Genomic DNA, 17,729 nt, shown 5'->3' with positions numbered 1-17,729 from the left:
TTACTCCTGGCTATGTGCTCAGAAGTTGCTCCTGGCTTGGGGGACCATATGGGACACCGGGGGATCGAACCGCGGTCCATCCAAGGCTAGCGCAGGCAAGGCAGGCACCTTACCTTTAGCGCCACCACCAGGCCCATAAATTGAAATTTTTTCACAGATATTCACTTTATTTTCTGAATAGTAATAGTAATCATTTGCCAGCTCTCACATTTTTTAAAATATTTTCTCCATTTTCTTCCTTATTTTGTTCATTTACCACTTATTATTTCAAAGCTTTATGCCTTCCAGTTAGTGTTGGCTGACCCTTAAGATACTTTTAATTAAAGTAAAGTTTAGTGCCAGAGTCAATGTGTCAATATGGTGAAATTTACTAGATTTTTCTTTGTTGGTAATGCTACTGGATCTTATTTAAGGAGTCAATCCATGCCCCGAGGTTAAAAAAAAAAGGATGTTTTCTAAAATTTGAAACAGTTTTGCTTTTATTTTTCATATTTCAAGTGGTTTCCTTATCATTTTCCATATTGAAATGCTATTGATAAAACCTTAGTATGCATTATTTCATGCTTCAAGTGTAGTAATTGTTGAAATTGTCTCAAGCTTATAAAGTATAATTTCTGGTTGTATTTTATAATATTTTTTATGAATTTATGTAATTTTAGAATGATTGAGTATGACTAATTTTTAGAATAAATGGAACTAACTAAATAAAAATCATTTTTATTTAACTTACATATTTTTCTTTGCTTTTGAGTCACACTTGGCAATTCTCAGAGCCTACTTTCAATTTTGTGCTTGGTGTTGGCTCTATGCAGTCAGTGCTTAAGGTACCATGCAGTTTTGAGAATCAACCGTGAAACTCCTTTATGCAATGCATGCACTTTGCTCTTGAGCTATATCTCTGATCCCCTGACATCAATTTCAAATTGTATTTTTCTTACGTAAATAGCATGAGCATATTACAATATGGCATGTCTTTTTTCCTTCTCTGTTATCTAATAAAATTTTATGTGTTTTATATTTCAGTCTCAATAACCTTTTAGAAGATAACTTTACAAGGACCTAGAAGAACTAAGATTAAAGATGACCAGATATTGGGCTTCAGAAATTTAAAACAATCAGGTACAAAAATTTTAAAAGTAAACATTTTTAGTCAGTATAAAACTGTTTAGAATATTTACAGAGAAACGTACAAGAATTCCTGCAATACAGGAGAGAAACAAATAGTCAGGGCTTGGAATTAACCTCATTTCAAATATTGGCACTGCTTTTGATTGACTGTTTATAATGTTATTGAAGCACGTCCATAAAATGAAGATAGTGATTATACCTATTTCATTTGGATATTATATGAATAAATAAGATAATATTAGGCTCTCATTCAGGGTAATATATAGTTATTATTATTACTGTTGCTATTTAGAATTCAAATTTCCCACATTATGGATGTAGCATTCTGAATTTATATTGTACATTTTGAAAATAATATTACCATAACACTGAAATTAATAAAATTCAATTAAGTAAGAAAGATAAGGGGCCATAGTGATAGCACAGTGGGGCTTTTACCTTATAAGGCTGACCTGAATTTTATCCACAGCATCCCATATGGTCCTCCAAGCCTGCCAGGAGTAATTTCTGAGTGTAGAGCCAGGAGTAATCCCTGAGTATCACTGGGTGTGGCTCAAAAGCAAAAATAAATAAATAATATAGATTAAAAAGTATATTCCTTAAGTAATATAAATTGGGGAAGCTATGTATTAAATTGAAAAAATAAGGGTTTTTTTGGGGTGTGTGTGGGGACTTTGGGATTAAAACTTGTGGTGGCCAGAGCTTGCTCCTAGGTCTGATCTCAAGGATCATTCTTTGGTGGAGCAGGGGCATCATATGCGATGCCAAGGATTGAAGCTGAATCAGTTGCATTCAAAGCAAGCACTCTACCTGCTATACTATTCTTCCATAAAAGAAAGTTAAAAATAAAAGTAACCTTGGAGCCGGAGAGATAGCATGGAGGTAGGGCATTTGCCTTGCAAAAGTTATGTTCACAGGGTGATTTTAATACATACAACATTCTATTCCAAGTCAGTCCTATGGTGTGGCTGTTTTAGCAATTGTTTTCTCTCTTGAAATTGTTTGCAAATTAATCAAGAAGGGAATTCTTTTTGTTGTTGTTCATAGTTGAGTTTTATATATTTTTTATTTTTATTGTGGTCAAAGTGAATTACAAAACTTTCACAGTAATATTTAAGGTACATAGTGACAATGAATCAGGGGTATTCCCACAAGCAGTGATGTCCTCCTTCCACCCCTGTTCCTAGCATGCATGCCATATCTTCCTCAAGAAGGGAATTCTTGTAAGAATCACTTTCACATAACATGGAGAAAGTGCCATCAGTAAAACATTTAAAAAGTGCCATGAAAATGCCGAGTAGTGATTCCAGCCCATCTGAATAATCCAGAAACTTATCAACTTTAAACAATGATAGTCATACTCAGTTTAGAGAATAGCTAGAATTTTAACAGATCTAATAAAAAAGTGTAGTGTTAATTAAATATGAAAAATTATCTTTCTATATTGGTAGCCAGATCAAGTTTCAAAAACTTATTAACTCTAAAATGGGAAGTAATATTCATTTTTTGTTGTTGTTGTTTTTGTTTTTGGGTCACACCTGGCAGCGCTCAGTGGTTACTCCTGGCTATATGTTCAGAAATTGCTCCTGGCAGGATTGGGGGACCATATGGGATGCTGGGATTCAAACCACCATCCTTTTGCATGCAAGAAAAATGCCCTACCTCCATTCTATCTCTCCGGCCCTTTATTTTTTTTAGTAATATTCATTTTTAAGTGCTCCTTTAAAAAGCATTAAAAATAATTATAAGTAATAACTACTATAATTTGAGTTTTAATTATTTTATATATATTTTATATATTCTAAGAGACTAATGTTTTTAGAACTGAGGCAAAAAATAAACAGTGCCTTTAAGGACATGTAAGACATATAATATAGAAAAATTGTCAAGACTTAATTTTTTTCTTTGCTTTTGGACCACAACTGGTGCAGTTCAGGAATTACTCCTCATTCTATACTTAGGGATCAATTCTGTGGCACTCAAGGGACCATATGGGGTACTAGGGATTGAACTTGAGTTGGCCATATGCAATGCAAGTACCCTACAAACTGTACTGTCTCTTGGGACCCAGACAACATTATTTTGATTATTGTTCTTATCTGTTAAATAACTTTAACTACTTATACTATCAGATAAAATGTTCTAATGGTAGCACTTGAAATATAAATTATATCTAAGAAATAGATTCCAACATAGTAAATTGGTAAAAAAAAAAAACCTTTAAATGCATTTTATTAAATTATTCTTGGTGAGAGAAATGATTTTGTGTTTCCCTTTAGTGCTGAAATAGTTAATTTTATAAGAGCTATATACAGCCTAGACATACTGTGTATTTTTTGTTAGAATTGCTTCTGCTAGATTATATGGTAGAAAGCAATTATTGTGGAAATGGCTATTATTTCTACAAAATGGTTATTACTATTAAAATGGTTAATAAGGCAAAAATATTCAGTGGTGATGTTGATACTTAATGGCAGTTGTTCCAGGTGTTTTGTTCTAGTCTAGAACAGTGGTTTTGAAAGTGGGCAGTATCACATCCCTCCACTCCTGTTGTGACTATCAGAACAATTCAGTGAGGTACAGTTGGAGTTTGCATTTTCTGTTTATTTAATTAAAGAAAATAGATTTCTGGGTGATTTGGAGTGTTTTAAAATTTTTTACTTTTGGATTTTGGACCATACATGGTGGTGCTCAAGCTGGGTCAGCCACAGGCAAAGAATGCATCTAATTGCCCATGCAGAATACATTTTCTTTTTTATTCTGACTTGGGGATTGTAGAATGATTAGTTTGGGAACCACTGTTCTAGAATTATAAAGTTATATTAATTCATTTTTATTTTTTCATTCTTTTTATTTCTTTTATTTTGGGGCCATACTCGGAGGCACTCAGGATTTACTCCTGGCTCTGTGCTCAGAAATTACTCCTTGTAGGCTCAGAGGACCACAGGGGTCGCCATAGATTAAACCCAGGTTGGCTGCATACAGGCAAATGTCCTACCCACTGTGCTATCTCTTTGGCTCCCATCCTTTTCAATCTTACTTTTTTTCAGTTTAGCAAATTAAATATTTTTCTGAAAACTGATAAGTCTGCTTTTCATAGTAATTTGGAACTTCCCAATCTCAGAGAAAAATTGACCAAGGTCTATGATTAATTTTCTTTTATCTAATGAGAAGTAAATTCTGAAATGTACTTTTTATTTTTATTGGATTTAAAGAATATTTGTTTATTTTGGAATTAATTTTCCAGATTTCAGCAGGAAAGTTTCCATAAGAGAACATACGGTAGTTTCTGCACAGTTAGCTTACCTTTTGAGTTTTAGGCCATTAACTTCCATATCTAAAACTAAATTCCCTTTATTTCTTTCATATATTTTAACTCAGCTTATTTTCTCTGTTAATTGAAGTAATTCATTTATTTATGGAGGTAATTAAAAAAAAAGTCTGCCACCTTTTCTTATACACCCTCACCTTATATTTTATCTTCTATCCTCTTCCTACAAGTAACCTGAGTTTTGTTATCAATGTCTACTGTTTTTTTTTTATTTCATTTTGACTGATCACCAATTTTATATTCTTACATTATACACACATGTGAAAGTATCCAGTTGTTCTCTCATTCTATTTATTTATTTATTTATTTATTTATTTATTTATTTATTTATTTATTTATTGGCTTTTGGACAACACCCGGTGACTCTCTGGGGTTATTCCTGGCTATGCACTCAGAAATCGCTCTTGGCTCGGGGGACCATATGAGATCCCAAGAGATATAACCGTGGTCTGTCCTAAGCTAACACTCACAAAGCAGATGCCTTACTGCTAGTGCCACTGCTCCAGCCCCACAGTTCTTCTCTTTTACGTCCTGGCTTATTTCTCTTTGTGTAATCTCTTTGAGATTATTTTATTCTGTTACAAATGGCAATATTTGGGGAGAAGTGTTGGGATCTTATACTTGTACTTTCAATGCATATACTTTGTCACAGCCCTCATCTTTTTTAAACAGTTGTGTAGTATTTCATTATGTAAATATACTACATTTCAATTTACTACTTTTTAATCTAGTCAGTAGCCAAATGAGTACTTTGATTCCATGTTTTAGCTATTGTCAATGATGCTACAATAAACAATGAGGTAATAATATTTCTGTTACTATTATTTTGTTATTTGAGTTTGTTATTTGTTAATTCAGTAGTAGGATTGGTGGATCATATGGTAGCTCAAATTTTAGCTTCTAGAAACTTCATATAACTTTTCAAAATAGTTGCATTAATTTTTATTCCTATCAACAGAGCATTAGAATTACTTTTTGTCTCTAGTCTCTCCAATAATTAGTATTATTTTTTTGTTATAAGTCAGTATCAAAGATATAAGCTGATACTTCATTGTATTTTGTTTTTATTTATTTATTTATTTATTTATTTTTGGTTTGGGGTCACACCTAGCAGCGCTCAGGGGTTACTCCTGACTCTACACTCAGAAATCGTCCCTGGCAGGCTCGGGACCACATGGGATACCAGGATTCGAACAAATGACCTTCTGAATGAAAGGCAAATGCCTTACCTCCGTACTATCTCTTTGGCCCCTGTTTTTATTTATTTGTTTGTTTGTTTATTTATTTATTTATTTATTGGTTTTTGGGTCACACCCGGCGGTGCTCAGGGGTTACTCCTGGCTGTCTGCTCAGAAATAGCTCCTGGCAGGCACGGGGGACCATATGGGACACCGGGATTCGAACCAACCACCTTTGGTCCTGGATGGGCTGCTTGCAAGGCAAACGCCGCTGTGCTATCTCTCCGGGCCCCTGTTTTTATTTTTTTAATAGAGATCTATCCCAGCAGTACTTGTCCCATTCAGCTAACTCAGTTCATGGTATTGGACATGGGCTAGGCATGTGATCTGGAAGGTCAAACTTAGGTTCTGGAGCACCCAAGACATGTGTTCTACCAATTGTACTATCTTCCAGATCCTTCATTGTGGTTTCAATTTGTATTTCTTAATAATTCAGGTTTTTTGTTTTTTTTTTTATGTTCATTGACCATCTGTTTTCTTCAAGAAATGCCTGTTCAAATTTTCTGCCCAGTTTTTGTTTGGGTTTGTTTTTGTTTCTGTTGTGTTTTATAATATTTTGTTTTAGCTATTAACATCAGAAGATTGCTGGAGAAAATACGAAAATATTTTCTCCCATTCAATGGACTGTTTAAAAATTATATTTGAAAATTGTATACTTTTATTTGTTCATATTTTCTTCTGCTATACAAAGCATTTCGATTTATTACTCCTAGTTGTTTATCTTTGCTTCCATTTTCCTTGCAATTCCTAAAGATATGTTATAATATGGTGATGATATGGACCATTTTACCTGTGTACTTTTTGGATTGGGGTGGGGCATTTTATCTAAAAGTATTTATTTATTTATTTTTTTTTGCCTTCGTTGGACACACATATTTTGTTCAGGATTCTGCCTTCCTGGAAGTACCAGGAGACCTTATTGGGTGCCTGGTATCAAACTCAGGTGCCCTACTTGCTACACTACAACTCTGGCCTAAAGTTAATTAATTTAAACCTGCCTACTTTCATTTGACAGTTGGGAGCTTGATTTCATCACCTACTTTCTCCTCAGGGACTACAAGGACTGAGTCCATATGGAAGAACTTCCCCTTTTCTATGGAGAAAGTAGCAAGGTTAGAAAAACTCATGCTCTTGGAGCATGTATTTCTGTAGCATGAAACATACTTCATCAAACATTTATTGGTCATCTGATAGGAAAATCAGTGAGATTGGATCTATCTTCATAGAGCTCACAGAATAGTGAATAGGGTATAGGCTAATAATTATTGTAGAGTTCAAAAGGTGCTAGGAGGGAACTATGACTGTTATCTCTTAAATAAAAGGTTTCCAGAATAGGTGACCTTGGAGCTATATCAGGAGCATCAGCTGTTCCTTTGTTTTCACAGATAATGCTGACCTGCAAATGTAGCAAAACTGAATGTTTACTCCATTTCCAGAGATAAGAAAAAATTATAAAATAACATTATATGACATGTTCTTAGTATATTAGAGATGAATTTTTAATTCATTATACATTAAAATATTTTGATATTTATTTGTTTCACATTATATCTAGATATTATGCCACCTTAAGTCCTATCAGTGTCCAATTGATGTTAAAAGTTTCATGTGTTTTGATTCCCATTTTTTCTTATATTTCTTTGCAAAACATCACTTTTCTAACAATAACTGCCATTATTAACTTTTGTAGTTTTTAACTCAGGAATAAAATAGAGTCAATATGCAATAAAAGTATAAATAATTATTCAAAGGCCAACATAGTGTACTTAGGAAACATCTCTGAAACTGAACTCTAAAAACTATGTGCTGACTTGAAGTATTTATTTATGAGGTCATATAGGAAAGTCTTAATACAACTTACAAAATGGGGATGTATAAAATGAGAATTCTACAAAATATTAATAGAAAAAAGCTTGATTTTTCCAGGGAACAAATTTTTTTTTTTTTTTGTGGTTTTTGGGTCACACCCGGCAGTGCTCAGGGGTTATTTCTGGCTCCAGGCTCAGAAATTGCTCCTGGCAGGCACAGGGGACCATATGGGGCGCCGGGATTTGAACTGATGACCTCCTGCATGAAAGGCAAACGCCTTACCTCCATGCTATCTCTCTGGCCCCCGGAACAAATTATTTTTACACAAATTTTTGATTATCTGTTATCAGATTATAATTTTTAAATTAATATATTTTTAAGCACTATAATTACAAACGTGTTCGTAGTTGGGTTTCAGCCATAAAAGAGCATACCCCTCCCTTCAGCAGTACAACCTTCCCACTACCAAATTTTGTAAAGTAAAATTATGCTAAAACAATTAGCAATAAGATTGTTTTTTTCACAATGAAAGTATTAATTATATTTCCAGGAGATCCTTTAAAAAAGTAACAATGTATTGGTAAAATTTTTTAAGTTTTGAATTTTGTGCTTTTGGATAGTCATGTCCATTATGTAATTTTAAATTATATTATTACATTCTATATTTTAAATTGAACTGTAACAATTTAGTGGGTTATTATATCTGATTCTTCATATTGATGGAGATATAGGGTTATACAGAAAAACTATAAATTACCTTTACTTTCTAACTTTATGGAGATATATTTATTAGCTAATAATAAATTTTTACTGTTTTGCATTATCAACTCAGTGAACAAGGGAGGTGGACTGGATGTTAGCAGAATATTAAAAATATGCTGGCTTGATATTATCCATATTGTTTGCAACACGGAGAATTGCCTACACAATGAGAAGGTGAATTCTAATTATACAGTGACATGAATATTGTGTTTTTATTCTGCAGGAGCACTTGTTTCTTCTATATAGTTATTCCTACTGTCCCCTTGGCTTCGGCTCTTGCTCAGTCAGTCCCTTTCTTACCTTTGGGCACAGAGATGATTCTGTCACACAGGGTAGCTATGGTGTGATTGAAGCTCCTAAGGGATACTATGTGTGAATATAAATTTATTCACACTTTCAATATAGATATGCAAACACACATGTACATATGTACAATGGTACATATATAAGCAGTGTGCATATATGTATATGGTATATACAATATATAACTATATATACACTCATGACTATACTGACAAAAATATATTTTTCTTTGTTGAATAAAGATACTGAAATCTTTAGAGACCTATATTAAATATTCACTTCAAAATTATAAACATGTATGTTTTATAAATTTATAAATCAGTTCTCTGTAAAAGTCCCCCCCCACAGAGTTAGCAAAATAAGTTACTAATCTCCAGTAGCCAGTCAACAGATTTTTTTTATAATTTTTATTGAGACCAGTGTTAATTACAAATCTTTTATAACTGTATTTCAGGTACATAGAGACAGTGAATTAGGGCCATTCTTACCACCACTGTTGACCTCCCTCTGCCATAGTTCCCAGCATGCATCCCATACCTCCACTCTTAACCGCCTAGACTACTAGTATGACAGGTCCCTTTTGTGTATAGCTTATTGTAGTTTGGGCACCTTGATTCTATTGTTGCTGACTTTGGTTTGGGTATTTAGGTTTGACCATTTTTTTTTCCACTCAATCCTCCTGAGATCAGTTGGCCCCTGGGCCCCATCCAGTTTTTTTTTCCTCAGTTTGTAAGAAGACAGAAATATGAGGCAGGGGCTGGAGCGATAGTGCAGCAATAGGGTGTTTGCCTTGCACACGACTGACCCAGGGGCGATTTGTGAACACATAGCCAGGAGTAACCCCTGAGCATCACTGGGTGTGACCCAAAAACCAAAAAAAAAGAAAGAAAGAAAGAAAGAAAGTAAGAAAAAGGAAATATGAGGCAGAACAAGATGATTCATGTTCTATGGTTCTGTAAAAAATGTATATAAATAAAATTAAAGAAGAAAGAAAAAGAAAGAAGAAAAATAAAATAATGAATAGGGGGAATATGTGGTGGCAAGCAAATATTGGGGAAATTCCCTTGGTCTAAGAGATACAGGATGTCTCTACTCTTGACGCATACTGTCATGAGACCAACTACAGGCTCCAGACATGTTAGTTGTCAAACCCCTAGGTCTTTCTTTATGGTGCTCAGTCGCGGTTGTCAAAGTCAGTCCTCTGTAATTAGAAATCTTGGTTTTTGCATAGATCCAAGATGAAGCCTAGAATAGTCTTTCTTTATGGACCCAGGAAAATTTCTGTTCAGTTGCAGTTGTTGTAGTCAGTCTTTTGTAATTAGTGGTTTTGGTTTTTGCACTGATCCTAGGACGGAAGGTTTTCTGATTTCATCTCAATGTTCAATGATAAGATAGGGCAATGTGCTCTTAGATCAATATTTCAATAAAAATATTTAAAAGAAAAGAAATGCCTTTATGACACTGTTGTATTACATTCATATGTTTTTTTTATTTAATGAGCTCTTTGAAGCAGGTGGATATCTCATTTTCGGGGTATCTGACACTCAATAGATGCTTAATGTTATTACTGCCAAGACTTTCTCTAGATAGAATTTGTTTCTACTTGAACAAATATATGACTGTAGGTGTCATTATCCATACACTGCAATTCTAATAGTCCATACACACACAGCTTGAGCACTATAGATTTTGTGTAGGGGATCTAAGAAGCATTTTTAGTACTAATGATTGTAAACAAGTGTTTTGGAGCTGATTGTATTCATAACTTGATTCTAGGAATCTAAGAAAAAAACTTGATATTTTAGTAGGGAAGTTTGAAATAAAACACCATGTTTGAAAGTTAAAAATGGTACGTTAGTAAACCATTGTATTGCTGCTTATTTTTCATTGAATATTGCTTTTTACCCTGTTTACAGAAGGCAATTAATGGTATTACTGCTTTATTCATTAAGAACTTGGGGGCTAATTACAAAAAAATAGAAGTAAACACAAGACTACCAGGAATATAATGTTTATGTGAATTTTTACTCAAATGATTTACAAAAGAGATCTGAGTTTACCTATTTAGAAACTAGTGGTTTTGAAGGATTGCTTAATTTTTCTGTACTTTAGTATCCTCAGATGTAAAATGAATATACCATATCAAAGTCATACAGTTGTAAAGATTCAAAATAATATTTAACAAAGCTTTTCTCTAGCCTAAGCACATTTATATAACATGTTTACATAAATATTCCAAATATTGTCCTTTAAAACTTTTTTTTTTTTAATTTTTGGCTAATACTCAGCTGTGCTTTGGGCTTGTTCTGTCTCTGCTCAGAGGTCACTCATGTCCTGACAGTGCTAGGAGAACCATATGTGATACCTGAGCATCATCAAATATGGCACAAAAACAAAGAAAACTTTTTACTTAATAGCTAATAAGAAAAATGGGTCTTAGAAACTCCTTTATTCCTTTAATGCAGGCAAGTTAACTGAGAAAAATGGCCAAGATGCCCATTTGATAGGTTTATTCTCTAAATATTGTGTTGTAATTCTTAGTTCTTGAATTTTGAATAGTTCAGAAGTAAAAATGCTTCAATACAGTCAATAAATAAAAATTTTCTTAAAAAATCCTATTATATCTACATTGAAAGCTCTTAGGGAGTGCAGATGCTCATGATCTTAAATATGAACTTCTGATGGGTTTGATTGTGTCTCAGGTGGGCTTTTGGGTGGTTCTTCAGTCATGATGGTAGAACCCACATAAGTGGGACAGGTGCTGGGATTCTTTTTAGTTCTTTTAATTGTTTATTATAATTTTCATTGTGATAGGTGCTATTGTTTTTAAGTTGTTTTTAAGTCATCTTAAGTCATCTTGTTGAAGCAGCTTCAATGGGTAAAAACATTTTAATATTTAATTGAAAATAGTATCATTATTGATAAAATTTAATTAAGGCAAATTTAGTTCAATTAATTCTGGAGACTAGAATGACTAAAGTTCATATAAGAAGGAAAATTTGTACACAAAACTGTACACTATAGAGGGAAGGTAATATAAAAACACAGAATACAACCATTTATAATTCAAAGAAAGGGACTTGGAATAAATATGTCTTTAACTATTCTCAGAAGAAGACAAACTAGTTGACCTATAGTTTTTAACCTTCTGCTTCTAGGCTGAGAAAAATGGTTTTGTTCTTAATCTATTCAGTTTGTGCTGCTTTGCAATGGCAGCCCTTACAAAGCAACACACATACTTTTCTTCTTACTAGTTCATAATCATAAATGGCCCTGTGGTGAGGAAACCCACTAACTTATCAAACTGAAGGTGAAATTTGACCCATGAACAGAACTTCTAGATTGTTTCTTTAGTATTACCCTTAGTTAATGGTGATGGCTTTTTTTGTTTGTTTTGTTTTGTTTTTTGGGCCACACCCGGTGACGCTCAAGGGCTACTCCTGGCTTTGCGCTCAGAAGTCGCTCCTGGCTTGGGGGACCATATGGGACACTGGGAGATCGAACCGCGATCTGTCCTAGGCTAGCACAGGCAAGGCAGGCACCTTACCTCTAGCGCCACCACACCGGCCCCAGTTAATGGTGATGTTTTGAAAACACTTCTTTAATTGAGATGTAAGATGTTGGATGAAATAAGCAGCTTTTCTATCTCTTTCCTTTCTTCCCTTCTTTCTCTCTTTCCTGCTTTACAACTAGTGGTTTTTGGAGCTGCATTTAAGACACAGCCAATGCTCAGCTCCTAAAGTTCAGCAGTGATTCGGTGATTCCCTTTTCCTGAGAAAGATTAATCAGTGAGATTTATTCTGTACTTAAGCAGTTGGACTTGTGTGGACTTTATATATCAAAAATAGATATAGCTTGTTTCTTAAACCTGCAATAACTCCTCTACAGAATATATGAGATTTAAAAAAACAGCACTTTAATAATCCCTTCTTGATTTAACCTTTTTTATTTCTATTTTTAGCCAGTGAAGGCTACTTTGTCATCTTTGAAGATGTTAGATGTGGGAAAATGGCCAATTTTCTCTCTTTGTTCTGAGGAAGAACTACAGTTAATTCGTCAGGCTTGTGTCTTTGGCAGTGCAGGAAATGAAGTTATATATATGACAACAAATGATGAGGTAATTTTAAAGTAAAAATAATCTGTTTGTATTTTCTGTGATGGATTTACTCTAAATTAAAATTTCTGGGGAAAATTATATATAATATATAGCTATATATAGTTACATATATAAGATGTTATATATTTCATTTATATCATAAAGTAGATTCTAATATAAATGAGATAGTTTTACTTTAAGGAGACTGTGCCTATTTTAATGTAATTATATAAATAGAACTATTTGAACTAATTGTGGTTTTCTTTTTCATAGATTTTTGTGCTTGGCACAAACTGCTGTGGCTGTTTGGGGCTAGGTGATATTCAGAGCACTATTGAACCTCGGAGACTGGATTCTTTAAGTGGCAAAAAGATAGCCTCCCTTAGCTATGGCAGTGGCCCACATGTTGTCATTGCAACAACAGGTAAGTAGAAATACAAAACAACATTGGCTTTAAGAAGCAAGGCTAGGATCACCCTTTAAATTAAGAACATTATTTTTGGTATAGGCAAGAGATCCAACTCTGGCTTATTAACTTAGCATTAAACAACACAAAATATGGGTATAACTGAATACCAGAGTAAGATTATTTAACAGATAGAATCTAGCAATTGCCAACGCTTTACATATATGAACAACAATGCTTTCAACTCAGTGAACCACTGTAGTTTATGATTATTTTGCATTAGAACACTGAACTCACTTTTGGAACTTGAAATTCCCTACTAAGAGCTGAGAGACTAAAACTGAGTGCCAAGATTTTCTTTGTTAGCATTCTGGGATTCTTATGTTTAATAGTATGTTAGAGTGGTAGTTTGTATAAGAAAGTGATATCCTCTTAGCTATCTCAGAAACTCATACTAATTAGATGTAATTAAAACATCTGGGATTTTTCTTAGGCTGGGTATTCATTTTATAAGTGTTCTTAAAAACAAAATTTTTTACTTTTTAATATACTTATTTTTAAATTTAAATAAATCTAGGAATTTTTTATTGCCAGTATAGAGAACTACTTCACTGAAAACAACTAAAACTTTTAGATAAACTATATAAAACTTTTATTCAGAAAAGCATCAAAGCGCTGAGGCAGCATAGGAATTCATCAGACCATAAGTGGGAGGTGTGAACTAAGAGATTAAAAGAGAACTTGAAACCAGTTTTACCTTAGAAGTATATGTTTATCTACTTAAAGTGAGCTGTGGTTTAATGTAATGAGTGAGTGAAAGGGTTATAAGTCAAAGACCTCACACATTATTAGACTTAGACCAGAAAGGACTCTATTCTCAGAACTAGGAAGAGTTAGTTCTTTCATCTCTAAGGGACTGAACTGAAAAATCCCCTGGCTCAGAGCAAGGCAGGATGGGTGGAGGGTCAGGTGGGGTGGGGGAGAAAGACTAGACTAGGGAATGGCATAGAGTCAGTAGTGGAAGGTTATGGACATTTGCTGTTGTTGGGGAGACAGTAACTTTAAAGCTTTCGATTTATTGCAGAGGTACTTTAAGTGTTCTAGAGGAGGCATGATAGAAGGTAATTCATATTCTTTTTTAGAGGAAAACATACTATCCTGTGTCAAATTTTCAATAGCAATTAACAATAGACGAAGAGAGTCAGAAAATATAAGGGAAATTGAAACATTAGTGAGGACCAGCAAACAAGACATCAAATTCTGACTAATAAATTATTAGATATTATGATATCAAGCATCAATTTAAGACAGATATGAGCAAATAGAAGAACATGCAGAGATAATGGAATATTTGAAAAAGAACCAAATAATACAATTACTAAAATAGAAAACTCACTTGACAAGTTCTACAACAGTTTGAACAAAACAAATGAGAAAATTAGTACAAAAGAAGAGAGCAGAATTTCAGAATGTAGCACTGATACAAATTAGTAGAAAATACAGATGATATGAGTTATGCAAATGATTTTCTTTGAAGTTGAAAGTTGTTATTCAAAATGTATATATATATATATATATATATATATATATATATATATATATACACAAAATGTGGGGAGCTTAAGAGTGATCATGCGGTTACATTTTCTTTACATAGACAGTAATATATGATGTTGGCTTTATTACCATAAAACTTCAATGAAGTTTTTGAAATTTACTAAACTGCAGTTATAAAAATTAAAATAATTTAGTGATGTAATACATAAAAGGAAATTAAGACTCAGAAAAGCTGAATGACTATATCTTTTTATATTCAGTTTAATGTTACTTAATCTTATTCTTATTTCTTACTAAGAACATTTTATCTAGTTATTAGAATTGTGTTTGTTTCAATATTTTATTGCTTTGAAGAAGAATGTGATTTATACTTTTAAATGTATTCTTTTGTAGAATTAGGGAAAGGAAACTAAGGAATTATAGAAATTGGAAATAGGAAAGTAGACTAGCTTTTGCACCTGATTATTAGGAAGTGTGCAATACTTGTGTTCATATACGGAAGTAGAGGTTTTAAAAGCTGGTATTTTCTTATTTTCAGAAGGTGAAGTCTTTACCTGGGGTCATAATGCTTACAGCCAGTTGGGCATTGGGACAACTAATCATGGTTTAATTCCCTGTCATATTTCTACTAACTTGTCAAATAAGCAAGTTGTTGAAGTTGCCTGTGGATCTTACCATTCTTTGGTGCTAACATCTGATGGAGAGGTGAGCATAATCAGGTTAAATCTCACTGATTTTAAGATTCATAATAGTACCAAAATAGGATCTTTTGGTAAAAATCATCACCTTCCTTATCAATCTCAAATTCAGTTAGCATTATATTTGTAGTAATTCATACACATGAGTTCATTATATAAAGTTGCGTTTTATGTGGTAAGGATATATATATTCTGCCACAGGGGTTAAGGCACTTGCCTTGCAATACAATCAACCCTTATTCAATATCTGGTACTAAATATGGTCCCCTAAGAACCTCCAGTAAGCATTCCTGAACACAGAGCTAGGAATATTTCTGAGCACCAGTGATTGAGCATCTAAATTCCCCTTTACCGAAAATATATTCTTTTTTTTCTATATCCCTATACCAAATAGAACATCTCTCCAAAGCTGCAAAATATGACTGAAAGTAGATTTTTTTAATAAATATTATGCATTTTCTACTAATCATTGCTCTTTTTAGAGGTAATTTGGGCCATAATTGGAGATTCTTTAGGGTTACTCCTGACTCTACACTCAGATATTACTCTACTCTTGTCTGTGCTCATAGAACTATAGAGGATGCTAGGAATGGAACCTGGGTAGGCTGCATCCAGGGCATATACGCTACCTTCTGGACTATCATTCTGGCCCCAACTATAATTCTTAATATAATTAGCACTGATAACCTGATTTTATGAATGAATATATTTATGAGTGAATTTTAAAAAACATTTTTCATGTATTATGAAAATCTGTGGATATCAAATACTTGGAAGAGCAAAAAATGAGGCATTATTAGTACATGTTACTATTCAATCGAAATATTTTATAAATGTTATGGGTTGTTTATTAATCTTCCCTTTCACATAGGTATTTGCCTGGGGTTATAATAACTCTGGACAGGTAGGATCTGGATCAACAGCTAATCAGACTATCCCTAGAAGAGTCACTGGTTGCTTACAGAATAAAGTAGTTGTGAACATAGCATGTGGGCAGATGTGCTCAATGGCAGTGGTGGACTCTGGCGAGGTAAGAATATGACATCATGTATTGTTTAAGGAAAACTATTTGCCCTATAAATTTTATATCAACACGACTTATTTCTTATAACAGATTATTTCTTTTCATTTTGTCTTTCATGCACATAGAATTTCTCATTTCCTTTAGGTATTTGTCTGGGGTTACAATGGAAATGGTCAGCTTGGACTTGGCAGTAGTGGTAACCAGCCAACACCCTGTAGAATAGCAGCTTTGCAAGGCATTCGTGTGCAGCGGGTAAGTACACTATTAGTATGTGTATGCCTAAGTCTTCAGTGTCCTCTGAGACACTAAAATGTTGAACATCGGTTTTTTTAGTAGGATGAAAACTTTAGCTATTGAATAACTTTACTGAAGTCGAGGTTAAAACTGTATTCTTAGAATTAAGATTTATAGATGTTCACCAGAAAGTTTGTTGTCTTACAATATTCTAATATATAGCTATTAGAACGTAAATTCTTAAAACATTATGCTTCATATTATGCATTAAAAGCCTTGAAGTATTTATACTCTGAACTGTAATTCCTCTTTCAGTGTTACCTTAACTATTTCTTTTTAGTTTAGGTAACATGGTTGAAATAGTATTAACTCTTGTTTTGATGTAAAAAATTGCCACACCTCTCCAACATCTGCCGAAGACTCTCCACCACTACTTATATTACTTGAAGTCTTCCCTCCTTCCCCCTCTCTCCCTCCCACCCTCCCTACCTCCCTCCTTCCTTCCTTCCTCCCTCCCTCCCTCCTTCCTTCCTTCCTTCCTTCCTTCCTTTCTTCCTTCCTTCCTTCCTTCCTTCCTTCCTTCCTTCCTTCCTTGCTTCCTTCCTTCCTTCCTCCTTTCTTCTTCCTTTCTCCCTTCTTCCTTCCTCCCTCCTTCCTTCTTTCCTTCCTTGCCTCCTTCCATCCCTCAGTCCCTCTCTCCCTCCTTCCTTCCTTGCCTCCCTCTCTCGCTCCCTCCTTTCTTCCCTCCCTTCTTCCTCCCTTCCCTCCTTCCTTCCTTTCCTCGTTCCTGCCATCTATTCTTCCCTCCCTCCTTTCTTCCTCCCTTTCATCCATCTTCCCTTCTATCCATCTATTCTTCCCTTTTTCCTTCCATCCATCCTCCCTTCCATCCATCCTTTCTTCCTCTCTCCCTCCCTCCCTTCCTTTCTTCCACCCATCCTCCCTTCCATTCCCCTTCCTTCCCTCCTTCTTTCCTACCTTCCTTTCATCCATCTCTCCTTCCTTCCTCCCTTCCTTCCATCCATTCTTCCTTCCTCCCTTCCATCTAGCCCTCCTTCCTTCCTCCCTTCCCTCCACCCATCCCTTCTTCCTTCTTTTCCTGCCTCTCTCCCGCCCTCCCTTCCTTCTTTTCTTCCTTCCATC

The 17,729-nt window shown here is 34.2% G+C and overlaps 1 protein-coding gene across 1 annotated transcript in view; it reads left to right on the top strand.

Moving 5' to 3' along the window:
* Positions 1-17,729, top strand: part of RCBTB2 (RCC1 and BTB domain containing protein 2) — a 56,892-nt gene that overhangs the window by 9,385 nt on the left and 29,778 nt on the right. The window contains exons 2-7 of the mRNA XM_049778790.1: positions 1,024-1,119; positions 12,533-12,688; positions 12,941-13,091; positions 15,169-15,335; positions 16,200-16,358; positions 16,497-16,604. Coding sequence (XP_049634747.1) covers positions 12,563-12,688; positions 12,941-13,091; positions 15,169-15,335; positions 16,200-16,358; positions 16,497-16,604 — 711 coding nt within the window. The 5' untranslated portion in view covers positions 1,024-1,119; positions 12,533-12,562. The remainder of the gene's footprint in view (positions 1-1,023; positions 1,120-12,532; positions 12,689-12,940; positions 13,092-15,168; positions 15,336-16,199; positions 16,359-16,496; positions 16,605-17,729) is intronic.

Source organism: Suncus etruscus, chromosome 8 (genome assembly GCF_024139225.1).
Source record: "Suncus etruscus isolate mSunEtr1 chromosome 8, mSunEtr1.pri.cur, whole genome shotgun sequence".
NCBI lineage: Eukaryota > Metazoa > Chordata > Mammalia > Eulipotyphla > Soricidae > Suncus > Suncus etruscus.
The sequence above is the reverse complement of the archived record's forward strand: the minus strand, read 5'-3'. Positions and strand labels throughout refer to the sequence as shown.